A 26,046-nucleotide genomic window follows, 5' to 3' on the forward strand; every position below is an offset into this window, starting at 1 on the left:
CTCTTTTCTTTTATTCATGATAAAATATTCATCAATCTTTGATCCAAGAATTAATTCTATTCCATCTTTATAAAATACATAACATTTCCTTTGTAATATTGTTTCAAAATTGGCCTTCTTCCATATTGCCATGGTTTTCTTGATAAATAGAAAACAGGAATTCATATCCACAACAAAATACAAGATTTTCTCAAAATATTTATTGTCTTTAGAAAAAGAATCTTTGCAACAATTTATGAACTTAAACTTACGATCTTCTTTGAATACTGATGTCCTGTAAGGATTTGCATATGGCTTTACCATCAACTTTAACTTGCTGACGATATATTGCGATACAAAATTTTTGAAGTATCTTATGTTGATGATCATATTATAGGACTGATCTCTTGATGTATATGTGGTTTGAAATATCTAAAAATCATTTCTCTCCTATTCAAATGATTGCTTGTAAGGAAACTTGAGCTCATAAAGAGTACGCTAATTGCGTTCCACTAGAGTGTTACGAGGTTCTAAGAGTCCCATATTGCTCCAAACGATTAGCTAAGTTTGCAACAATAAGTTGGAGTTGCACCAACTCCTCATGACATGCAACCCAGGGCCGACCCAACCCTTAGGCGACTGAGACGGTCGCCTAAAGCCCTAGCCCAAAGAAAGCCCACTACGGGGAAGGCCTCAAAGACAAAACAGAAAGAAAAAAAAGGTCTTCCTTAGTAAGTTCGTCTTAAACCAGACCACTGCAGAAAAAACTTCAAAGATAAAATGAAAAAAAAGGCCTCTTTTAATGAGTTCGCCTTAAGCCCCCAAATGCATTGAGCCACTCCTGAATTACAACCTATGAGGCGACGTGGTGGTTTTGTCACCTCTACTTCCTCTTTCATTGGCGTTGATGGTCTCCGATAGCAAACAATACAAATAAGAAAAGTAGAGGGATAGGAGGAGACCGTACTTCTACGGAATCCATTGCGAAAAGAAATTTTGTTCCCAAATTAGAAAAAATATATTATTAAATTGGCAGGTATAGCTTTTTCATAGAAAACTATTTAAACAACTTCTAAATCAACTAGGGCACCAAGCACTTCCCAAGTGATGCTATACCTCTCAGAACTTTTAAATTAACCCAAAAACTACATCAGAACTTTTCTAAAAATAACAGAAACTCAATACTAGAAAGTTAGCATTAGCTTCGAAACAAGCGCTCTTACATTGAAAATCAACATGTGTAACTCATGTTATGTCTTGACTCAAATGTTAATAAAAATCCTAATTTTAGTAGGAATATTAATTTGTATCACGGACGTAATAACCTTAATTCAATAAAATTGGCTAGATGAGCGGAATTCGGGGATGTTTCTTTTAGTTCGGTTTGCAGTGGATCTGATATGTAGCTTAAATCATTTACCCTGCACACCAACACAAGTGGCATGCCCTGTATGACGCGTGGGATTCACGGGGAGACGCCATTACTATAGACGGCTGTCGGCAATCCCGAGGGCGAATGGAAATAAGAAGTGCGATCCATCGCACTCTTGATAAGATTGTTCGATCACAGAGCCAGCATCATCTCCCTTCCTTGGCCATCACACCTTGAGTTGTGCCATGCTGTGATGCCATGCGACTTTGTGGGGACACTTCCTGGAGAGGAAGCCCAGAGATACAGTTTGCTTGAAAGCCTTGCTTCCAAGAATCAGATAAGAGGACTTGGTGGTTTCTTTTTGAGTGCTGGAAGCTAGCTTTTGTATCCTCGAAGCCAAATGAATGGGAGACGATGGGTGGGTGGGGGTGGGGGTGGGGTTTGAAGATGGCGTAAAGACCGAAGTTGGTCCACCTCCAATTAAACCCCTCACCTCAACTCAATTCAAAGTGAAGCGACCACACTCGTGATTCCCTTGGCTGGCATGAGAGCCCAAGTCAAGGATCCCATCCATTCCTTTCTATTCCCCACAGCCTCCATCACCTTCTCAAAACCTTTCACTTGGAGAAAAGAGCTACTCTCATTCACATCCCAAAACATACACGCATACACAGTAATCCAACTTACACACGCAATGGTCTCTCTTTGTAATACCTCTACAAGAGTTATCACCACAAGGAACCTAGATTCCACCTCTCTCATGTTGCTTTCTTACATACATACCATAACTCATCCATATTCCACAAGCCATCACCAATGCTGTCGACGCAATTATTGGTAGCCATAGTGTAATCCGAGACTGAAGAGCCAAGCTGTGACGATGGCGCAGGGGCTAGATCTACAGTGTCTAAACCGTAGCCACTGTGATCAATGCAGTGGCCGCTCATGAATGGATTGAAGGTGAAGCCGTTGCAGCTGTTGGCAGGGCTGGATGACAAGTACGGGAGCTGGGGGAGAGTCATCGAGCCCGAGGAGGTGCTCGGGCTGTGATTCTCCGAGCCCGATGGCTCGTAGGAGCTGCAATTCTCGAATGGGTATTGCATGGCTGGATTCGAGAACTGCTGGGGAGGCCGGCCGTCATGTGGGGTTTGGTCGATCATACCGGCGGCGGCGGCGGTGGCGTTGGAGTCTATGAGTGATGGCATGGATTGAGATGAGCCCATCTTCTCGAGCAACCTCGGCATCCAGGAGCACCGGATTGCGTCCCGGAACATGGCGCTGTTGGCATCGATCTTGAGCTGCCTTGCTTGCTTCTGCACCCGGGTCCTCCAGTAGTTCTTTATCTCGTTGTCGGTCCTCCCTGGTAGATGTTGTGCAATCCTAGACCACCTATATCCGAGAAAACCCCACAAGTTGAAAGTTTGAATAAAGACTGCAAAAATGTTATCGATTATAGCAGAGAATCATCTCTGATACCTGCTGATGTTTTGAATGAGTACTATTCTACAACATGTGACATGAGAAACTTCGCCGGAGAAATACTAATTTACCACATGAAAGAAGACCGGAAACTGGAGAATTGTTATAAGCAAGTTGGTGAGAAAAATGAGCAGGTACCGGTTTCCCCACTTGGAATGGAGTTCAAGGATCAAGAACTGCTCCTCTGGGGAGAGGTTGCCGCGCTTTATATCTGGTTTTAAGTAATTCAGCCACCTAAGCCTGCAACTCTTACCTGTTCTCTTCAAGCCTATAGATATACAAACATAAACTATATAGATTAGTAATCAATCAGTACAACGCAACTGTGACTTTTATTAGGGGTAAGGAAAGCTTGCTAACAAGAATAAAAGAGAGAGAACTTGCTAACTATGCGTAGGTTTAGATGATTACCTGAGCACTTAGCGAGGAGATTCCACCTGCCTTCGCCATGACAAGCAATGTAGTGGATGAGGAGGGTGTCCTCCTCGAGAGTCCAAGGCCCCCTCCTCAGCTCCATCTCCTCATTTTTGTTGGAACCCCTCTTTTCAGACATTGTTGCCACCCCTCCCCGAAGGATCTCTAGGAGAAGCTACAAAGTCCCATGTTATATAGACCATTCCAAGAAGAGCCAAAGCCTACCACTAATGGGGTATGGATTTTTGAAAAAACGCAGCACCCTAAAGGTGAACTCTATAGTTTTCCTTTATTTAAAGAGTTGAAGCAATCATAAAGGAATTTTTGGAGGTGATCCACTCCTACTCATAGACTTGGGGCTTCTAGTGGGAAAAAAAAGGAAGGGAAAAGCCGAGTTTCATTGGGAATGAGTCAATCATTCAAGCTTCTCTGGAGCTTTTGGAAAGTTTTTCTGGATTCTTTTCTACATGAAACGTGTTTGACTGACCAATATATCACACAGCAGCTTATATTATTAGACTTAGAGATTTAGAGAGAGAGAGAGAGAGAGAGAAGAGGAAGTGGGAACTATCTGGTTTGCCTAATCAAGCGGCCTTTCAGCTGCTGGAATTTCGAGAACATCCTCTCTTTAGGCTTCATCTTTCAAAGGACGTCTGCCTCACAAGCAAAAAAACAAGAGCACCTTTTCTCCATGCACTCTAGTTTGCTTAAAAGCCAAATTAAGCATCCATGTAAGAGATGGTCCTGAGGTGTGAACATAAAATTTAGTCTGTTAATTATTATGATATTCCTCACCTTTTCTCCATGCACTCCAATTATTATTATTTTTTTTTTGATTGAAGGGGAGCTGAAGTCATTCAATTTACCAAGGGAAAAAAATTATGTAAGTCAGCAGTCGTGTTGAGTTATGTACAGAAGGACAAGTTAAAGAGAACAAAAAGTACAAAAAAACAAGGGAGGAGGGACGTTTGAGTACCTACTTACTTAGCTTAAATGTGGATGTAACACCGAGAGGCAGGGGAGATCAACCATGAAGACGGGAAGACTGATGTGCCACATGATGCATGGTGATCATCAGCAGAGAAAGATCTGAGGTCTAAATATATAGAACAAACCAGTCATTATACAAGGAGATTCCCGACGAAGCACCAGAAAAAAAAGGCAGAGGTAGCTCTCTTTAAGAAAATTTTGGAGTTGAGCTCCTTCTGTATGGACCAAGATATTCCCGTGGGCTGCCTCCCCCTTTTCCCCCTAATTTTAACCTCACATACAACTGCTGTTCCATTTCAATCATTTTCTCAAAAATAAATGCACAACAAGCAGAAATCCAACTTCCACTGTCTTTCCCTATTTCTTCAACTCCGGGATTTGTTTTATTATTCATGCTAATTCAATTTCCATTACAATCTCTATAACTATAAAATTTAATCATCCAACATCAATGAAAAAATTGTTGAGTGTCAGTCACTCTATTAAACAAAGAAAAATTAGTTTTTAAGCCTGTAATATCGTGAATGGAAAATAAATAAATTAAGCATTGGAGATGCCATCTATAAGTTGGAAACTTGCCTAGCAAAATATTTGGTATCACACCTGCATGGTAGCACACTATAGGCTTGAATGCTCCAAAAACTGAACAAATCTTAACATTTTGCTCCATCACCATGAAGGCACCTGCAATACATACATACATACATACATATACATACACGCATATGCATACACTCTTAAACATGATTTGGAGGTTATGGTCTTCCCCTTGAATGCATTCGAGGCACTTGTCATCATAGACCGTCCAAAAATCATGTTGATGTTGTTTTTTCATCAATGTTTAGTTTTTCATGGACCACATGCATTACATTGCTACGATCCATACAGCAAAAATATATTATGTTGAACATAGCATCCCACAAAATAATGTACCTATGTGCAACCTATAGTTATAGAATAAGATGCATGGCTCCTTTAGGTAGTACTTATCTTACTCGCCACCATGATAATCCTAGATTACAACTGCCACCATGATTAGTCCAATGGCAATCTGCCTTGTTATTAGGATTAGACCTTTTCCACGGATAGTGATGATGATCATCGATCACTGATATATCCTTTCTCATTATTGCAATAACTGGCATCATCTGAACTGAGTTCCAGGATACACAAGGCTCTTGCGACTCTTTTCTAGTCCTTTTAGATAGTCTACTTCAGCATTTCGATAAAACATTCATGCAATAAATTATCATGAATTCCTAGCCTGCACCCGTCGGTGCTGCCCATCAAAAAGTAGGCGACTAACGGAACCTCAAGCATCCTATACCACAATAATATGAACTCCAGATAAGATTGGACATTAATGTTGTCAGAAAGCAAGAAAAAATCACCAGCAAAATGAGCTCGGATTACAGAAAAAAAAAATATAAAAAAGACTCCGTTCTTCTTTTTATCGAAAACAACTATCAAATTTCTCATGAGCTGGTGGTGCTGCATCACACCATTTATATAGGATCTTTATATCAAGGTTTCTTGACTGGTAGAAAACCCTATGAGAGAATAGTGAGGACAATCACACTGAATTTTATGAGGTAATATATAGTAAGAACAATCACCTTCTCCGGGGATTCTTTAAGGATAACAGTTAACAGTCAAATACACAGTATGGTATGTGCTGCGGCCATTCGACTAGTCACAGATCATTGTCCATCCTTGGAGTGGACCCTTTGCTTGTAACATCCAAATCAACTGTAGAAGACGAAGGTACCCCCAGGTGAGGACAGTATGATCCCCTATACACAGCATCACATTCCCGACCAATAATGTGATCGAACTCTGCCATTTCTACTGCCAGATTCTCCCGGTGTAGCTAAAGTTGACATCACTTTGCTGTTTCATCCGTGGCCCTTTAATCAATAGTTGTCTTATTAAAAAGAGAACGCAATTGGGTGGGGAGTGCTTGCTTGGTAGTTGCTCAGACCAAGTTGGATGCATGCCACTCTCAAGTCTAGGGTTATGGTTGAATATTTGAGTGATGGGAGAAAGGGAAGCACGCTTCTGTGGACTTGGGACGCTGCTGAGGAGAAGAATCCCACAACAGATGAGCCATCTGCCAATTTACCAAGTCCTTTAATTAATTGGAAGCAGTGAAATAGAAGAAAGTAGGTCTTCATGTGCCAATAGGATGGTGCTGAATGGACATTAACTAAATGAATTGGAGGGGGTTTCTTTTTTTCCAAATAAAAGCTAGTCTTTTTTTTTTCTGACAAAAGACTTGAAGCACAGATTGTTCTGGTTCGATGATGCCTAATTGGATGCAGTTCTATCCAACCACCTGGTTGGCAGGTGGCGACAACACTTGGAAGTTTCCAATTTGGGGTGTCGCCTATCCAACGAATCCGGCAAAAATTATCATCGATCATCTCATGACTCCAAGGACGGAAAACGATCGCCATGATCGCTCCTTTTCTTTCCCTTCCTTTTTTTTTTTCCTTCACCGATCTTTTTTTTCACCTAGCTAGTGGACCTTATAGTCTAAACCTACTCCTAGGGTTAGCTCGATCCTAAGCGATGACATGGACAACAATGCATGCCAATGATGATGGCCATAATACTTATGACGATGCGGGTGAGGATTGCATAGCGTCATTGGTTGAACCAAGCTTGCGGGGGAGGGGGGCTTCGATGGTGGACGGACGTCACGTTGCGTTTCCTGTGCATGGTGGCCTCCCTTTACATCGCCAAGTTGTGGTTTCTGCCCACGGCTTTAGGAAATTATTGGCGACCTCTGAAAGCATTGCATGCAGGAATATTGAATCCATTCAAGGCTAAAATAAAGAGGGGACACTTTTTTTTTGGATGTAAATGGAGACTCTGGGGTCAGAAGCCTCAGAAGTCACCAGATTTATTAGAAGTAAACGAAAGAGTGCAACCAAGAGGGGATACTTAGGAGAGCTAAGCAGTACAATTTTGCTCCCTAACGGAATGATAATAGAGTATCAACTTTACTTAATGGAGACCATTAGTTTAAGTTCCACTAGTTTTACTGGATCTGTTAACTCTTTTTAAATAGACCAGCTTTTGAACTAGAAGTCTGGAAGGAACGAGAGAAAAGAAGAGAGGAGTAAATTTCTTTTCTGATACCTAGGCTAGAATCTTCGCCATAGGCTTAAGTTGGCATTCGTAACCATCTTTTTTATCCATAACATTTTAATAATCGCCAGATCTATAATTTCATATTAGTTTTAGTGGTCCTGCCATCCAATTGGTAAATGCGACCACCGCCCGTGAGAAAAAAAAATTGATTTGCTTAAGGTCATTTAGATGCTTCTTTTGATATTAAGGCTGTAATCATCAGTCAACAACACATGGGACCTTGATGCTTGTTGTATGCCATCTCCTCTATAGGGTTTAGGGGATAATGGTCCATGATACTACTTGATTATGTTGTTCCTAAGCCAATGACCCGATGTACCGAACCCAGAGTTTGCCGATCTCGAAATGCGATTACAAGAAGCATGGAAGATATGGATCTTAATTAGAACGATAATATTGCAGATTTACAACATTCGCACAAGGTGTTTGAATTGCTAAGGGAAAAAAACTAAAAAGAAAATTGGGTGCTTTAAACCAGGTTGGTGGCCGCTATACTATTAAATATTGAGAGCAACCATCGTATGTTGAAAATTAAGTTAGGCAGGAAGAATAGAGGTTTTCTCAGTATTAGCTAGCTGTTCTAATGACCTTTCTTTATTTGTTAATTCGTAATAATCAAGCAAATTGTACGCCATAAACAATTCAGAATAAGCCAATCGTATATGATAAAAGTAAATCCTACACATGGAGTAAAGAAAGAGATTTTAGTTTGCGAGAAATCATATATAATTCATCAAAGGCAATGTAATAAAGTTTCTCTAGGAAAATTATATAATATGCATCGATGAAATCACTTTGCTAAAAAATGTCGATGACATGTCGCATTTGTTATGAGGCTGCAGTGATCAGTAGATGCTGTTGTTTGATACAATTGTTTTATGAGTGAATTGATAGGTTTAGTTGTCGAAATCGATCATTAGTCCTCAGCTACCAGTGCAACCTAGGGTTGTCAAGAAATGCGTCTTGGACTGGAGATTGAGCAATCAAGAATATATATTCCATGTCGATGCCACTTTGGTCTTAAAGGATGCCACTTTGGTCTTAAAGGCACAGGCTCAAGGTTAGAGAATGAAAGGTGGACTTGATGTTCAAAATTTAGAAGATGAATGCCACATTATAATATTGGATACTTAACACGCGAACCGAGCTAGCCGGGACTGTCACTAGCAGCCTTTAATGAAGTCACTAAAAAGGGACGGTCAAGGTAGATTACGGCAAAGACTTTTTTGTCCTGCTTGACTTTAACATAACTGGGTGATGGTTTAGATCGCTTCACTCAAGACGCTAGCAATAATTATTCTAGAAGAGTAGGTGGCGGAGCATGCGGTCTCACTGAGTATTCTTTAGTTACCACTCGTAATTATTGATATTTAACCTATCATAATCTATTCAACATTGGCTTTTTCTAGAAGTATAATAGAATGCACCTTTAAAGTCATCAACTACCCTAAGCTTACGCAGACCAGTATACCCTCCTGATTTCCTTATCTTGATAATTTATTGCATACACAACCTGCCCCACCTTGTATGCAGCTGATTCTTAAATCTTATTCATCAAGCATGCATCTTGGTGCACCATTATAGAAACCAGTGGTTGTAATTGTCTGCACACATGGCCACACTGATGCATACAGTATAGGCAATAATTTCTCCATCATCTTTAGTAATTTTTTTATATTGCTTGCCCTCTGGACTCGGACCATCAGTTGATTAAATGGTAACAATGGGAATGATAGCTAATGGACGTGGACATAGCTCTTGCACCCACTTAAACGATTTACTGGCCCAAGCCAACTTTGCGATGATTTTAATTGACACAAGTATGTAACCTGAGCTCAACATTTAATTATGTAACCCTAGAAAGCAAAGAGATAAGTAACGGAATCTAAAATAAATAATTATATATTATTGCATGTGGCTTCATCTACTTGAGAATGCTATTTCCCACAAGTGCATGAAGGCTAATTTTCTATTTAACATCAAATTTGTTGTACGCATTGCTTTTGAAACATTCCTTCTTTCTTTCCATTCTCATGTTTGAGTATTAAGCATCTATAATGCCACCGAGCTAGCTGAGTCATTGGAGGGCTCGACAATCGACTCTTCGGACCGTAGAAATTGTCATATAGTCACAATGTGCCTTCAAGGTGGTGACATAGTGATCGATGCACTCAGGTGGCAACATCTTCGACATTGAACGTTTTTGAGATGATGCTGAAAAGAAAAGATCGTACTCGCACCTTCGCAACAACAAAGATAAAAAAGTTCATTTATTGGAGAGTATCTGGTTGGAGATTTTTTGATGTCTAAGTTAAATAGACTCTTAGAAAATAGTAAAGTCAACAACTTAGTTAGCTCGACATCACGATCGAATCGATTTCTAGCGGCAAGAGACAACATCAAAAAAGAAAAGAAAAGTATTAAGCATTGATGCCAAAGCATAAATAGATAAAAAAGGCTAAATATAGATACGATCCACGAGAGATTCGATCTCCACCAGGCGCATGTCCACCGCAACCGAGTCAACCCATGGTTTTATCACAGCCGCCCACTCGCCTTTTTATCCTGTGGAAGGCTGATGGTGGGGGCAGCATGCAAGTGATTTGGATGTTCCACACCCAACGGACTGGGATCCACAATAATGACAACTGTTTAGGCGAATCACGTGTCTTCCTCTAGGGTCTATGAAACTTGGGACATCGCACGTGAGGCAGGGCCGCGGTGCACTTCACTCCACCTATCCTTCCGGCTAAACAATAAAAAGACTAAAATAACCCTCTCTGCCCGTACCCGCTGAAGGAAGGGCAGTCTCGTCTTCTCCACCGGCTACCCTCGGGCCAAAGCATGGAGGTCATCTTCCAGAAGGGCCTCTCGGCGGCGGCGGCGACGGCGGAGGAAGGGCGACGCCCCCTTCCGCCTCTGGTGCTCGTCCACATGTGTTCGTCCACGGGAGGTTCCACTTGGCTTGGCGCTGGGCCGAGCACTGATTCCCCTTCTTCTCCCGCGCCGGCTTCGCGGCTACGCCCTTAACCTCTTGGGCCAGGTCTAACCCCATTCGATCCATTTTATCACTCATTTGTTTGTTTATTTGTCTTTCCGTTATGCACATATAATTTGGATACGAACATGATGCTTTTATGGATTAGTTTTTGTCCGGAAATTTGCCCGTTAAATGTTCGAGGAATTTACTGCTTCTCTGAGAAGAGAAAGTGGCGATGCTAAGTAGGCGACAATGCCGAGTGCTGGGTAGGATCAAGTGAGACAATTTTTTTTGTCGGATATATGGACTTTGTTAAGGAGGAACTTTGTGGCCAAGAAGGCTTGGTTTTCATTAGCTATGATATCAGGTTTATATACACTTTATATGAGATCAATATAGGGATTGTACAAGATTTGGTCGATGATATGATACATATAAACAAAATCTACATAAATAGGTACAATCTTGGGCTAGAAGCTTGTGATAAAATTTGATTAAGGAATGGAATGTGTCTGGTTGCATAGCTGGCCATATCAAGAAATGATTTTCATCACATGGGATTGTATAGCAGGTTATATCTAGCGAATCTGGTTGCATGATCAACCGAGAAAATCAAGGAATGATTTTCATCACATGGGATTGCATAGCTGGCCATATCTGGCAAATCTGGTTGCATGATTTTCATCATACTTGTGGTTCCTCATGTATGTCCTGTTCTGCAAGGAAAAGTTTGTTATTGATTTGGCACAGCTGATGTCTGTCTCCTAGGCATGGTGCAGAAATTGGAGGATTGATGTCGAGAAACAGGAGTCGGATCATCAAATGGTTTTGTGATTTATATTTCAGAAGTATGAAAATTATGGGAAGAGCTGGGCTAATTTTCATAATGAGTTTTGTGCTGGTTTGAGTAGAGGAGAATCGTTGCATGAATAGGTCTTGTGCATAAGGTGATTGGTGAAATGGTGTGTATGTGCGTAGCTAAACATATGAAATCATTATGAAGTCAACAGAGAATAATGAGGCATGAATACAGCTACCACTTAAGAAACCAATGTACATTTAACTTAAGGGGCGATTTACATTGTGAATTACTATTTAGATCCTGAATTTAGATGGTCTACCTTGTCTTTTACTCAGTTTTCTCAGTGGGATCTGGCCTCAAATCCAACCGGCAAATGAAAATTTACAACATGCATATGTATACACATATATTGACTTTTTCTAGAATTCCACTAAGTGGAGGATTTAAAGTGATGTTTGGTTTTTATAGTTCTTCTTTGTTCCCTTGAACCTTTTTTAAACATATAATTACTTGCATACTTTATTATCGATCTTGTTTAGTTGCAATGAGATACTGTTTTAATTACCTCCTTAGAATACTGTGCATTTGTAACCTAATATTCGAAATGATTTACCAAGCTGTTTCATTATTGTCTGGGTGGTATCGAGCATTGTCCTCTGTTTAGTGCATGTAAATCTCTAGTCTCTATTGCTAATTTACCAGCATTGCTACGTTGTTAGGATGAAAGTGATGTTCCTACAGGAGCAGCAGCAGGTACTCTCCAGATATTTTAGTGGATTGTTTATTCATAAGAGTCACTCCTACTAGGCTTTGGCTGGAAGGTGACCACATCACATTTCTGTTCAGCCTATCAAAGTCTAGAAACCTCTGCAGTAGAAGCATACAAGTGACATAGCTGATTTCATTCAAAAAAAAAAAGTCAGCCTGCCACCTGTATTGAATGGACATTCATTTGGAGGACTTATTGTTCAGTATTACATCTCTAACATGATGGATCAATATTCTCCAGTCAAACATCATCTGATGGTTGATGCACAGTTCACACCCAGCTGTATTTCTCTTGTATTGTCTTAAGTTTCATTTTCTTTTACCTAAGCTGTTCTGTTCAAATTCTTATTCTGCGAACTAAATTTAAGGAAGCTATTGATTTGATAAGTTAGACATCAACCTACTTTAATGCTTTTTTCCCCGATGTTGGTTATTAGTGTGCTTGTAGCATATTAAAAGCTCTATTTCCTGATTGTAGTGAATGATGCTTGTCACCTACTGCTTGCAGGAGCTATGCTTGTATGTGCTGTTCCTCCACCTCTAATATGTTACTGAACATGCAGAAAAAGGGTGATCATTATCTTGATTATGTAACAATTCTCTTTATTTTCCTATTCTAATGAAATGACTCACATATAACATTAGCCATATTATTTGCATGCAGTGGTCTAGTGTGGTGGCATCTCATAACCAAACTGATTGCCACTGTTAAGGTAAATACTGTGACAATTTTTCTCTACATTCTACATGATCTGGATATATATTTATTTGGAGGTAGTATATCATGCAGTGATATATACTTCATCTAGTAGATGTCTCAACTTTCTGGAGTAATTTGTCCTTGTTCCCTGCTGATGATGGCAATGGCCTTAAATGTGAAAATTGATGCATTTGCATCTTACCGTGGAATGGTTCCAAGTTTCCATTGAATCCTTAATTATAAAAAAAAGAATCACTTGGAAAGCTGAAATCATCCCAAGTGATCTTGTTTACTTAAGAAATGCTGGGGCTTGTTGTCAGCATTGTAAAATACGTTTATGTCCTAAAACCTTCATTATATCAATTGCCAACTTATTTATCTGTTTGTACAACCTCCAAATTGTTCAATTTGGCCCGGGGCCCGGGGCGCGAGCAGACGCCGCGCACCTGCAGGGCGGACCCCGCAGGCACGCAAGGCAGATACATCAGATCCAACATCAATAGCTAAATAAAGATAACTTCCAGTTTTCATATCAAATGTCCATATATACATAAGTCAAAAGAGAAAGTCAATATCCACTAGCTAAATACATCATGATCACTCCATCCCGTAATCCCCATATTCATATATCATCACCTGTAAAAATGTAAATAGTAGGAGTGAGCTAACAGCTCAGTAGGCAACATCATGCAATAAAGTCATCATATAACATGTCATGATGCATATAAAAAGCAGCTAAAACTCATGAATCCAAAAATTCACACGACAATCCGTAAACCCGATCCGAGACTCAAAATAACTCAACCGCATGACTACGGCCACATCACCCAGTGGCATGGTTACACCGAAGTGCCAATACAACTCTCTGAAGAGCCGCTCCACTGAGCCAACGCACCACTGTGCCGCACCCCCTGGTGCCAAACTCACGCTCCACTGAGCCGCTCCGAAGAGCAAAATGCACCCCTGTGCCGCCACTATTCTATCACCGGTGGTCGCGGTGTCGGAACTAGTTTCTCAGTACAAGTCGACAGGGCCAACGTATCATCCCATTGGCGGGGCCTAGACTATAGTCACGCGGATTTTAAAAATCAATAAATCAACTTTCCAACTCAAGTCATGAACAAACTCCCAATAGTACAGTACATAACAGTTTATGAAATTAAATATTAATTTCTAATTCTAACACATAATGACAATAATAATTTAATAGTTTATGAAATTAAATGCTTAATTCTAATTCTAACAATAATGCCAATAATAAATCATAACATCAACATATGCAATGTACATTTTAAAATTCTACTTTAAAGCAATAGGTCACCTACCTGGGCTCGCTTAAAAATCCCTGCCACAGATATCACGAACCCCTGATTAAATATAAATATTAATTATTTAATTAATTAAGAAACATAATTTAAACTAATTTCAACCCCCCCTTAAACTCCTAAGTTCATAGATCCAAGAATGGACCCCTAAGATCAAACATAGATCCTAAAATCAGAACCCTTTAAACCCAAGCCAATTGTGGCCCAAAACAGATTAGGCCCAATTGAACCAAACCAGATAATAGGTCCATATCAGATTTCGGGCCCAACCCAAACTAGATCTGATCAGACCAGATCAGATCAAATCTTGACGAACCAGATTATACTTACATCAGGCTAACCCAAATTCCTGACTCAGATTCAGACCCTAATCAAAACCCATTCACTCAAATCCAGATCAAACCCAATACAAGGATTAGGTGGAACCGGTTCACAGTTTAAACCCGGTTCAAGGTCTGATTCACAAGTGAGGCACGAATTTCAAAGCGAGGAAAACCCAGACCGAATAAAGAAGAAAAAGAAAGAGAAGAAGAAGAAGGAAGAGAAGAAGAAGAAGAAGAAGAAGAAGGGGGGGGGTGGCCGGTGGTTCCGGTCGGCCCTCGGCGGTCGACCGTGGCCCTCGGCGGCGGCGCTCGGCCAGCCGCCGTCGGCCATCCCACCTTCACGGGCGGCGCCGGACGGGAAGAAGAAGAGAAGGAGAAGAAGAAGAAGAAGAAGAAGAAGAAGAAGGAGGGATGGGGTGGCTGGTGGTTCCGGTCGGCCCTCGGCGGGCGACCGTGGCCCTCGGCGGCGGCGCTCGGCCAGCCGCCGTCGGCCACGCCACTGTCACAAGCGGCGCCGGACGAGAAGGAGAGAAGAAGGAGAGGGAGAAAGGAAGGAAAGAGAGGGACCGGGGCTGGGAAGCCCGGCCCCCTGTTCGCCCACCTCCGGCCGAACTCGTTTCGGCCGGATTGACCCCGGCCGGCCACCGTCGGCCGACCGGATCTCACAAAAAAAAAACTTCCCTGAAACAGGGGAAGGAAAACCCACTAACAACCCTCATTCCTTCCCCTTTAAATCCGATCTTTCTCACCTCCGGTCGTCGACGTGAGGCTTCCCGACGGCGATGGCGGCTCCGGCGGTGACGGGGCTCCGGCGACGGCAGCGGCCGCGGCTCTCAAGGAAGGGGAAAGAGGAGGAAAAGATGAGTTTTTTTTTTTTTTAGAGATTGGCTCTCAGAGAAGAGAAATAGGGAGAGAGAGAGAGAGAGAGAGAGAGGGAGAGAGGGGAAGAGGGAAGAGAGGGGGGGTGGTGCGGAGATCCCGCTGGCCGTTCGGCCGGCGTGGTCTTCGTGGGGAGACCACGAAGAGTAACCTGAAGTCGGCATCCATTGCCGACTTCAGTTCTTTGGGCCCAATAACGGGCCCAAATTCAGATCTTTACACTCTAACCAACTAAAAAAAAATTTCGTCCTCGAAATTAAAACATACCTCAATCCGAGAACAGGGCAGAAAACTTCTCTCTCATCTCCTCCTCCAGCTCCCAAGTAGCTTCTCTCTCACTGTGATTGCTCCACTGCACCTTGACATAAGGAATCGTGCGCCTCCTCAAAACTCGGTCCTTCCTATCCACTATACGGATAGGCTGCTCAATATAAGAAAGATCTGCGCGGAGCTGCAAAGGTGCCACTTCAATCACATGACTGGGATCAGCAATATACCTCCTCAACATAGAGACATGAAAAACAGAATGAACCCCCGATAAAGCAGGTGGAAGTGCTAGCTTATAAGCAACAGCTCCAATTCTCTCGAGAATCTCGAATGGTCCCACATATCTCGGGCTGAGCTTACCCCGAACTCCAAATCGCATTACCCCTTTAGAAGGGGACACTCTGAGAAAAACATGATCTCCGATTTGGAATTCCAGATCCCGCCTCCTGATATCAGCATAACTCTTCTGTCTGCTTTGAGCTGCCCGAAGTCGTTCTCTGATCAGCTGAACCTTCTCCACTGTCTGCTGAATAATCTCTGGACCCAGAATTTTTCTCTCCCCCACATCATCCCAACAGATAGGTGATCTACACTTCCTACCATACAACGCCTCATAAGGAGCCATCTGAATACTTGCCTGGTAGCTATTGTTATAAGCAAACTTTACCAACGACAAATGATGATCCCAAGAACCCTTCATATCAATAGAACAGGCTCTCAGCATATTCTCTAGAATCTGAATGGTCCTCTCGGACTGCCCATCTGTCTGTGGATGAAAAGCTGTACTGAAGCTAAGAGTGGTTCCCAAAGCTTTGTGCAAACTGCCCCAGAAATGAGCCACAAATCGGGAGTCTCTGTCAGACACTATAGACACTGGAACTCCATGCAGCCGCACGATCTGCTCAATGTACAACTCTGCAAATCTCTCTAGTGTCATCCCAGTCTTAAATGCTAGGAAATGTGCTGATTTGGTCAATCTGTCTACAATCACCCAGACTTAATCATTACCTCTGAGGGTACGAGGTAATCCTGACACAAAATCCATAGTAATATGCTCCCACTTCCACTCTGGGATCGGCAGGGGCTGAAGCATACCAGCTGGTCTCTGATGCTCAATCTTAACTTGCTGACAAGTTAAGCATTGAGATACAAACTGGGCAATCTCTCTCTTCATATTGTTCCACCAGAACACAACTTTCAGATCCCTATACATTTTTGTACTACCAGGATGCACTGTATATCCCGTACTGTGAGCCTCCTCCATAATTTCCTTCTTCAGACTAGGATCATCTGGAACACAAACTCTGCCAATGAACCTCAATGAGCCATCCTCATGTATATGAAAATCAGGCTGAGATCCAGACTCAACATCTTTCTTGATCTTCTGAAGCCGAGAGTCATCCACTTGCGCTGCCTTAATTCTGTCAATGAGTGTAGGCTGGACTCGCAAGTTTGCCAACTTCAAGGTAGCATCCTGCAGATATACCTCTATTTCTGCCCTCCTAAGATCCTCCAGGATATTTCTCTGAGTAGTAATCAAGGCTGCAACATTTCCTGAAGATTTTCTACTTAGAGCATCTGCTACCACATTTGCCTTCCCAGGGTGATAATGTATAGATAAATCATAATCCTTCAGCAATTCCAGCCACCTTCTCTGTCTCATGTTCAGCTCTTTCTGAATGAAGAGATATTTCAGACTTTTATGATCAGTGAATACCTGGCAAGTCTCTCCATAAAGATAATGTCTCCAGATCTTTAAGGCAAAAACCACAGCTGCAAGCTCAAGATCATGAGTGGGATAATTCTCTTCATAGGGCTTAAGCTGTCGGGAGGCATAAGCAATAACCTTCCCATTTTGCATTAACACAACCCAAACCCTTCTTGGAAGCATCACTGTAAATGGTAAAATCAGTACCGGTAGAGATGTCGAGTTTGCTATTGATATAAAGTGTAAAGATCTGAATTTGGGCCCGTTATTGGGCCCAAAGAACTGAAGTCGGCTATGGATGCCGACTTCAGGTTACTCTTCGTGGTCTCCCCACGAAGACCACGCCGGCCGAACGGCCAGCGGGATCTCCGCACCACCCCCCCCTCTCTTCCCTCTTCCCCTCTCTCCCTCTCTCTCTCTCTCTCTCTCTCTCCCTATTTCTCTTCTCTGAGAGCCAATCTCTATAAAAAAAAAAAAACTCATCTTTTCCTCCTCTTTCCCCTTCCTTGAGAGCCGCGGCCGCTGCCGTCGCCGGAGCCCCGTCACCGCCGGAGCCGCCATCGCCGTCGGGAAGCCTCACGTCGACGACCGGAGGTGAGAAAGATCGGATTTAAAGGGGAAGGAATGAGGGTTATTAGTGGGTTTTCCTTCCCCTGTTTCAGGGAAGTTTTTTTTTTGTGAGATCCGGTCGGCCGACGGTGGCCGGCCGGGGTCAATCCGGCCGAAACGAGTTCGGCCGGAGGTGGGCGAACAGGGGGCCGAGCTTCCCAGCCCCGGTCCCTCTCTTTCCTTCCTTTCTCCCTCTCCTTCTTCTCTCCTTCTCGTCCGGCGCCGCTTGTGACAGTGGCGTGGCCGACGGCGGCTGGCCGAGCGCCGCCGCCGAGGGCCACAGTCGACCGCCGAGGGCCGACCGGAACCACCAGCCACCCCATCCCTCCTTCTTCTTCTTCTTCTTCTTCTTCTTCTTCTTCTTCTTCCCGTCCGGCGCCGCCCGTGAAGGTGGGATGGCCGACGGCGGCTGGCCGAGCGCCGCCGCCGAGGGCCACGGTCGACCGCCGAGGGCCGACCGGAACCACCGGCCACCCCCCCTTCTTCCTTTCCCTCTTCTTCTTCTTCTTCTTCTTCTTCTTCTTCTCCTCTTCCTTCTTCTTCTTCTCTTTCTTTTTCTTCTTTATTCGGTCTGGGTTTTCCTCGCTTTGAAATTCGTGCCTCACTTGTGAACCAGACCTTGAACCGGGTTTAAACTGTGAACCGGTTCCACCTAATCCTTGTATTGGGTTTGATCTGGATTTGAGTGAATGGGTTTTGATTAGGGTCTGAATCTGAGTCAGAAATTTGGGTTAGCCTGATGTAAGTATAATCTGGTTCGTCAAGATTTGATCTGGTCTGATCAGATCTGGTTTGGGTTGGGCCCGAAATCTGATCTGGACCTATTATCTGGTTTGGTTCAATTGGGCCTAATCTGTTTTGGGCCACAATTGGCTTGGGTTTAAAGGGTTCTGATTTTAGGGTCTATGTTTGATCTTAGGGGCCCATTCTTGGATCTATGAACTTAGGAGTTTAAGGGGGGGGTTGAAATTAGTTTAAATTATGTTTCTTAATTAATTAAATAATTAATATTTATGTTTAATCAGGGGTTCGTGATATCTGTGGCAGGGATTTTTAAGCGAGCCCAGGTAGGTGACCTATTGCTTTAAAGTAGAATTTTAAAATGTACATTGCATATGTTGATGTTATGATTTATTATTGGCATTATTGTTAGAATTAGAATTAAGCATTTAATTTCATAAACTATTAAATTATTATTGTCATTATGTGTTAGAATTAGAAATTAATATTTAATTTCATAAACTGTTATGTACTGTACTATTGGGAGTTTGTTCATGACTTGAGTTGGAAAGTTGATTTATTGATTTTTAAAATCCGCGTGACTATAGTCTAGGCCCCGCCAATGGGATGATACGTTGGCCCTGTCGACTTGTACTGAGGAACTAGTTCCGACACCGCGACCACCGGTGATAGAATAGTGGCGGCACAGGGGTGCATTTTGCTCTTCGGAGCGGCTCAGTGGAGCGTGAGTTTGGCACCAGGGGGTGCGGCACAGTGGTGCGTTGGCTCAGTGGAGCGGCTCTTCGGAGAGTTGTATTGGCACTTCGGTGTAACCATGCCACTGGGTGATGTGGCCGTAGTCATGCGATTGAGTTATTTTGAGTCTCGGATCGGGTTTACGGATTGTCGTGTGAATTTTTGGATTCATGAGTTTTAGCTGCTTTTTATATGCATCATGACATGTTATATGATGACTTTATTGCATGATGTTGCCTACTGAGCTGTTAGCTCACTCCTACTATTTACATTTTTACAGGTGATGATATATGAATATGGGGATTACGGGATGGAGTGATCATGATGTATTTAGCTAGTGGATATTGACTTTCTCTTTTGACTTATGTATATATGGACATTTGATATGAAAACTGGAAGTTATCTTTATTTAGCTATTGATGTTGGATCTGATGTATCTGCCTTGCGTGCCTGCGGGGTCCGCCCTGCAGGTGCGCGGCGTCTGCTCGCGCCCCGGGCCCCGGGTTCGGGGCGTGACAGATCTATTGGTATCAGAGCATAGGTTAAAGATCACTAGGGATATTAAAACAGAATCATAATAAATATAATAATAAATAATAATAATTAATTAAAAAAAAACTTAGGAATGTAGGGACACATGTGAAGAAATGAGAGTGGGGTAGAAAATCTTATGGGTGGGTGGATCTAACACTAATGGTGTGTTATTCAAAAAAAAAAAAAACTTAGGAATATAGGGACACATGTGAAGAAATGAGAGTGGGGTAGAAAATCTTATGGGTGGGTGGATCTAACACTAATGGTGTGTTATTCAAAAAAAAAAAAAAAAAAAACTTAGGAAAATAGGGACACATGTGAAGAAATGATAGTGGGGTAGAAAATTTTACAGTGGATGGATCTAACCCTGATGTTGTGTTATTTGTGTATGTATCAGCATGCCGCCCCGCCGTGCACGTGTGGCACCTCGCCGCCTGATCGAGACTATCGGGAGTGATCCAGCCACTTCTCATCCGACTGGGAGAGTCCAGGGAGACGAGACTGATTAGACAGTACTGGATGGACCAGATCATGGCCAGGAGAGCAGGATGGGGGGATCGACCCAGGTGATGGAGCTGATCAGAGAGGTGGTTGGGTTAGTTCGACAGCAGAGGGGACCACAGCAGCTATTTCCCTCTGCTAGTTCTTCAGATCAGGGGAGGAGTATAGCAGAGTTCAGGAAGTTGGCTCCTCCGGCCTTCAAGGGAACTACCGATCCCCAAGAGGCCGAATGTTGGATAGATAAGATGGAGAAGGCCTTCAGGGCCATGGGTTGTACTGAGGAGGAAAAGATCAGATTTGCCACCTATATGCTTTAGGACCGGGCTCATCATTGGTGGGAGTCTGTAGAGAGGACCATGATGCAGGATGCAGGATCTGTGACCTGGCCGGGATTCCGCATGGCCTTCTACTCCAAGTATTTCCCTTCCAGTCGTATCAGGGAGCTGGAGAGGGAGTTTCTGAGCCTCTCTCAGGGGAGCATGACTGTGGAGGACTATGAGGCTGAGTTTGATCGGTTGTCCCGTTTTGCACCATCTCTTGTCCAAGACCCTAAATCTAGGATGAGTAGATTTGAGGAAGGACTGAGGCCTCGCCTGCGTCAGGGTTTAGCTGCTGTTCACTCGACTGATTATGATGACCTAGTTGACAGAGCTAAAAATATGGAGATCATCTGGAAGGAGACATAGGATGCTCAGAAAGGGAAGTCGAAGAGGACCAGGGACTTTGATTCTGACGGTGAGCGGCATCTGCGCCGACCTATGCAGTTCCGTCCAGGAGCAGGGCAGCGAGTTCCATATGGGAGGACTGCACCGGATCGCAGGGGGATATCAGAAGTGTGCTTCAGGTGTGGCCAGACTGGACATAGAGCTGTTGAGTGTCGTCAGACACGGCCTGGTATTGGAGCATGTTTCAGGTGTGGTCAGTAGGGCCACCGGATAGCTGAGTGCCCTCAGACTCAGACTGTTTCTGGAGTTTGTTTCGGGTGTGGTCAGCCGGGTCACAGGATTTCCAGTTGTCCTCGTACTAGACCTGCGCAGAGGCCACCGAGTTCTGTAGCTCCTCAACGACAGACTTCCTTCACTCCAGTACAGGCTACCCAGTCAGCTGTCCCCAGGCAGCAAAGGAGAGGAGGATCTCGTACCCAGGGACGAGTTTATGCGCTGACTCAGCAGGATGCTCAGGCATCCAACACTGCAGTGACAGGTACACTGTTGGTATCTTCCACTTATGCTTATGTGTTATTTGATTCTGGTGCTACGCATTCTTTTATCTCATCTTCATATGTGCATAAGTGCGATTTACACTACTCTTCCTTAGAGAGGGGAAGAGGGAAGAGAGGGGGGGGGGGGGGTGGTGCGGAGATCCCGCCGGCCGTTCGGCCGGCGTGGTCTTCGTGGGGAGACCACGAAGAGTAACCTGAAGTCGGCATCCATTGCCGACTTCAGTTCTTTGGGCCCAATAACGGGCCCAAATTCAGATCTTTACAACTGCACAGGCTCAAACACACCTTTGATGGCCATCACGAAGATTTGTGAAAGAAGATCTAACTTGAGAAAAGAAGATGGAACCATTCAATTCACAGTAGCCCAACTTTTACTCACTGTCATTGGTGCATAATATTTTATCTTTGTCATTCTGGATTTTAGATGAGTACAATAATATCCGGTTTATTCTTTTCCCAGGTGACACTCAGCTTGCTGCAAAAGTTTTTGCAAATTCACTGCCCCTTTGCAAAGAAACGATTTTCTCTTCAGTGATGGAAGATCTACTGGTCCTAAGGTATGATTGCACTATAATTTGTTAATGCACAAAATTCTTATCATATGAGCAACCTGTTTTCTTTTTGGAAAAAAAAAAAATGAACCCACCATTTTTTTATGCCTTGTCTTTTTCTTGATCAAGAATATCATTAGTGTTCTATGAGTTTACTAGCTTGAATTGGCCCAGATTTGTATTGCTAGTACCTAGAGATTTATCTTGACATGTATACATATTTCAGATGAACATTAGAAGAAGAAAAAAACTCTTGATTGGTTAATTTCTTACAAACTGCTTATCAAATGTGGGCCCATCCACAGAAATGTATAAATTAGATCTTCACTTTAATGGACAGCAAGAAACAAGCATAAAGAGCGTCTAACCATCCTTCATCACTTTTGCAGCCCATGTGATATAAAAAGGGCCACATTTGGTTTGAGACTTCAAGGAGAAAGAACTCCACTTTTACCCAATTTGAATCTTGGTAAGATGTTGTTGTATTATCACAAAGTAAATATATTGTAAGGAAGTAAATCTTGTTTGAAAAAATGTCGGTATTTACTCTTTACCTCCTCTTCCTTTATTTTTCTATTTATTTATGTTTTGGTTGGGGTAGGGAATAGGGTGTAATTGATATCAAGGCAAGGCGGAGTGATTGGAGTGGAGGGAACTGAGATCCAAACAAAGGGCAGAAGCACTGTTTTAATAGGCAGATATATAGTCTTAGCCAGGTAGTCAGCTGCCCCGTTAAGAACCCAACTGCTCAGGTAGGCACTGTAAGTGTCTTGGACACCTAGACCTAGGTAGCTCGATGTACTGGGTTTGCATTATCTCTTTTCCCCCGATAAAAAGGTTAGGCAATAGGCAGGATGTGTGGGGCATATTTGTTTTAACCTCCTGTCTATCTTGTTGGTTTCCTAGCGCCTTAAATTTCATACTTCTGATAGGTTTCACTACTTTCAGTTGGATATTTGCATTCAATTTTGTAGTGATCATTTGTAATTTGATCAAGTTGCTTTTGCATTAGCTTGATTATTGAGCACTTATTTTTCAATAGTGATTACTGATTAACAGTGTTATATATTTATAGGAAAAGATTGTCATTTCACTTACTAACATTTCATGATACTAAGATCTTCAAATAATCACGTAACTTACTTCGCTTGGTTATTTGTTTGCTAATTAATTATAATCCATCTAGTTGTTCTTATTTCATAAGTAGTAATTTTCTAATATCTTTTTTAAAGGTATCCACCTATATGACAACATTTGCCTAAACAATATGCAAGTCTCTGATCACCCCTAGGGAGTATCTCAATAAGAAAAATTGTACTAAAGTTTAATCTATCTTCTGTGCACTGTGTAAGGGGAAGCTAGGCCTCCTGCTAGAACAGAGGGCATGGAAACTATGCTGCTTTTCTGTCTGGTTGTGCTATCTTTTCTCGCTTCTGTTTTGCTCTTGTATTTACATATATTTTATCAATTTATTATGTGGCTGTCTCTTATAATAATGGGTATGGAGATATCTTGTTTGTTCCGTGGCGTGCTACATAGGGTTACAATGCTGCAAAACCATGCAATATATCTTGATTTTATGATTCTTTACTCTTTATTCATTTAGATTGAAATTTACTTCCTGATATCCATTAATACTACATATACCTCTAGAAATCCAACCTAATCCAGCTTCTAACAATTTATAATGTGATTATGATAGAAAAAAATTTGTTATACCTTCTGCTAGATAATAACAATAACGTTCAACTAGTGCGTGCAGGCATGCATATGTGTACCATCACGTGTCAATGCATGAAAGTGTTGTAAAATACAAACCCATATAGTTCGTAAAAAGACACCATTAAGGATGATGGTTAACAAATTGCATGTTAATTGTTAAATAATTAGTTATATATAAATAACATGACATAAGAGTAACACAAGTAGAAGCCTTCTCCTGTCAACTTGTGATTGGTTGTGTGTATCCTACATTCCATTGTTCCAATAATTATCTGTTACCTTGGTCCAGAAGTCATAACAGCTAGGAGTAAATAACATAAACTTTTTGGAAATTCTAATTTTCCTTTATCCTTTGTTGTAGTTTCTAACATGGGCTTGTGAATCTTGCTCTTGTTTCATTATAGGCATCAGGAGCTAAGGAAAGAACATTTGAAGCTGCCATTATTCGACCTAAAGAAGCTTAGTGCATCTTTGCATGTACCTTCAGTGTTGAAGAATTCTATACAACTCCTTATAATGGGTGCAAGTGATAACTTCATAGTTGTGAGTAATTGTATTCTCCTATCAATTCATATTTCTTTGATATTGTGTTATCATGTGAATTTATGGTAGGAAATGTTACCTTAATTTATTATGATGTTGATGGATATTTATAAAATTCACTTTCCATGTACCATGACAAATTATAGATTATGATTAATATATAGAACAGGGGAAGCATTGGATCGGGTGTAGACCTTGAGATGTGAAGCTTGAGCTGTGCAGGTTTAGGTCGGCAAGGATGACTGTAATCTTGTAACTGCCAAGGTTTAAGAATGGACCGTCTGTCAACTTTTCTGCTCTTTCATGGAAAAGTTTAAGCCAGTTGCTTTCATCCCATAGATAATTTGCTGGTAACCAATGGAAAGGGACTTAGATGAGATGAGGTTCTTATTCTGAACCGTCAATGCTCCTGATGGTAGTTTGTTTAAGCTTCAAGGGGAGAACAACTGAAGGCAAAAATCTGTAATTTATAATTTTGCATCTTTGTGTGTATTTGTGCTTGTGACTTGTGTTCACATGCACATGCAAATGTGCATGGATGCATGCAGGCACACACATATGTATACATATGTGCATGCGTAAATGTGTGTAAATAGACATTTATTATGGAACATTAAAAGACAATAGGTGCCTCTTCCATCATCTACATTTTCTTTCCTTCTCTTTTTCTGTTTCTGCAGAACATACATTGAAGGTATTATTTTATGGTACTTTATTGTTCCTTATAGAAAATAATGTCTTTTAGATTTTCTTCTTTGGGTGTCTTTGTTGTTTCTTTAAAAAGTGCTTTTGCAACTTCTAAAGCAAAAATGCACTTTCCAAAAAAAATGTTTGGTGACATTATATAAAAAGTGCTTCGACAAGAAGAAAAGTAGGATAAAAAAAAAAACTCTTTTAGGGGAAGCTAGAGAACCTAGCTCCTAGGTTCTCCTTTTCTTTCCTCTTCTGCTTTATTGCTTGCTGTAGATAACTTAAAGCCATCTTATGGACCTCTGACTTCTAGACAATAAAAGACCGTATTTGTGGCTTCTCATTCTGACATTATTATGCCTTAAAAATATCATACTCTTGATTATAAATTTATGAAATTGCAGGATGCAGAAGAGCTTTATGAAACAGCAAACTTTTGCGATTTGCAGCCAGTATGCATGGAAGGTGTTGCCCATGATGTGATGTTAGATTCTTTGCGGGAGAAAGGTGCAGAAATAATGTTGTCATGGCTGAAGAATTTACATAATGAACTTCTTTGATTAATTGACCAGATCTTCTGAAGCATCCCTTTTCCTCTGAATGTTGATTTAGGGCATAATTTTACTTGTGCATGCAAATTGTTTGAAAGTCCAGATTGACATGCACCACCAGATCTTCTGAGGCATCCCTTTTCCTCTGAATTTTGATTTAGCGGCATAATTTTACTTGTGCATGCAAATTGTTTGAAAGTCCAGATTGACATGCACCACCTGAAGGGTCACAATAGTCATGCCAATCTTATAATGGAAAAACAAGATTTTTTCTTTTTTTTTTTTCTCTTTCATGTTTCCGAACCTGTTTCAATCAGTAGCTGATGATTAACATGTTATATTACATTATTATTAAGTGGAGCCTGCATCCTTTGTTTTCCTTAACCAGATGTCATCATATGTTAAACATTCTGTTTTCCTTCTACTTGTACTTTGGAATGAACTGGTAAATTTGTACACCCCGATGTAACATTATTAATCTTGTTGTGTTTTAGTATGGTATCCT

At 41.8% G+C, this 26,046-nt stretch overlaps 2 protein-coding genes across 14 annotated transcripts; one reads left to right on the plus strand and one right to left on the minus strand.

Moving 5' to 3' along the window:
* Nucleotides 1–1,972: 1,972 nt before the first annotated feature.
* Nucleotides 1,973–4,466, minus strand: LOC103719563 (transcription factor MYB78-like). The gene is made up of 3 exons (XM_017845827.5): nt 3,242–4,466; nt 2,969–3,098; nt 1,973–2,740 (listed from the first exon to the last, which is right to left on the minus strand). The coding sequence occupies exons 1-3, from the start codon at nt 3,381–3,383 to the stop codon at nt 2,110–2,112; spliced, it is 903 nt and encodes a 300-aa protein (XP_017701316.2). The 5' UTR covers nt 3,384–4,466; the 3' UTR covers nt 1,973–2,109.
* A 5,710-nt stretch (nt 4,467–10,176) lies between these two features.
* LOC103719564 (uncharacterized) lies at nt 10,177–26,005 on the plus strand. Of its 13 annotated transcripts, XR_016398049.1 has the most exons (9): nt 10,177–10,433; nt 12,449–12,510; nt 12,605–12,653; nt 18,777–18,818; nt 20,159–21,465; nt 21,945–22,041; nt 22,425–22,504; nt 24,162–24,300; nt 25,395–26,005. XR_016398049.1 is itself a non-coding variant. In XM_089926580.1 (7 exons), exons 5-7 carry the CDS (start codon nt 22,019–22,021, stop codon nt 25,548–25,550), a joined length of 318 nt encoding a protein of 105 aa, XP_089782706.1. In that variant the 5' UTR covers nt 10,177–10,433; nt 12,449–12,510; nt 12,605–12,653; nt 20,159–21,465; nt 21,945–22,018; the 3' UTR covers nt 25,551–26,005. The 13 variants fall into 13 exon arrangements, 8 of the variants coding, with proteins under 8 accessions (XP_089782706.1, XP_088565233.2, XP_089782708.1 ...); XR_016398048.1 differs by lacking the exon at nt 18,777–18,818 and having other exon boundaries at nt 10,179–10,433; XR_015972245.2 differs by lacking the exons at nt 18,777–18,818; nt 20,159–21,465 and adding an exon at nt 21,758–21,843 and having other exon boundaries at nt 10,186–10,433.
* Nucleotides 26,006–26,046: the final 41 nt, after the last annotated feature.

This window comes from Phoenix dactylifera, chromosome 12 (genome assembly GCF_051530095.1).
Source record: "Phoenix dactylifera cultivar Ajwa chromosome 12, Ajwa_hap1_PhDact_Kaust_v1.1, whole genome shotgun sequence".
Lineage (NCBI taxonomy): Eukaryota > Viridiplantae > Streptophyta > Magnoliopsida > Arecales > Arecaceae > Phoenix > Phoenix dactylifera.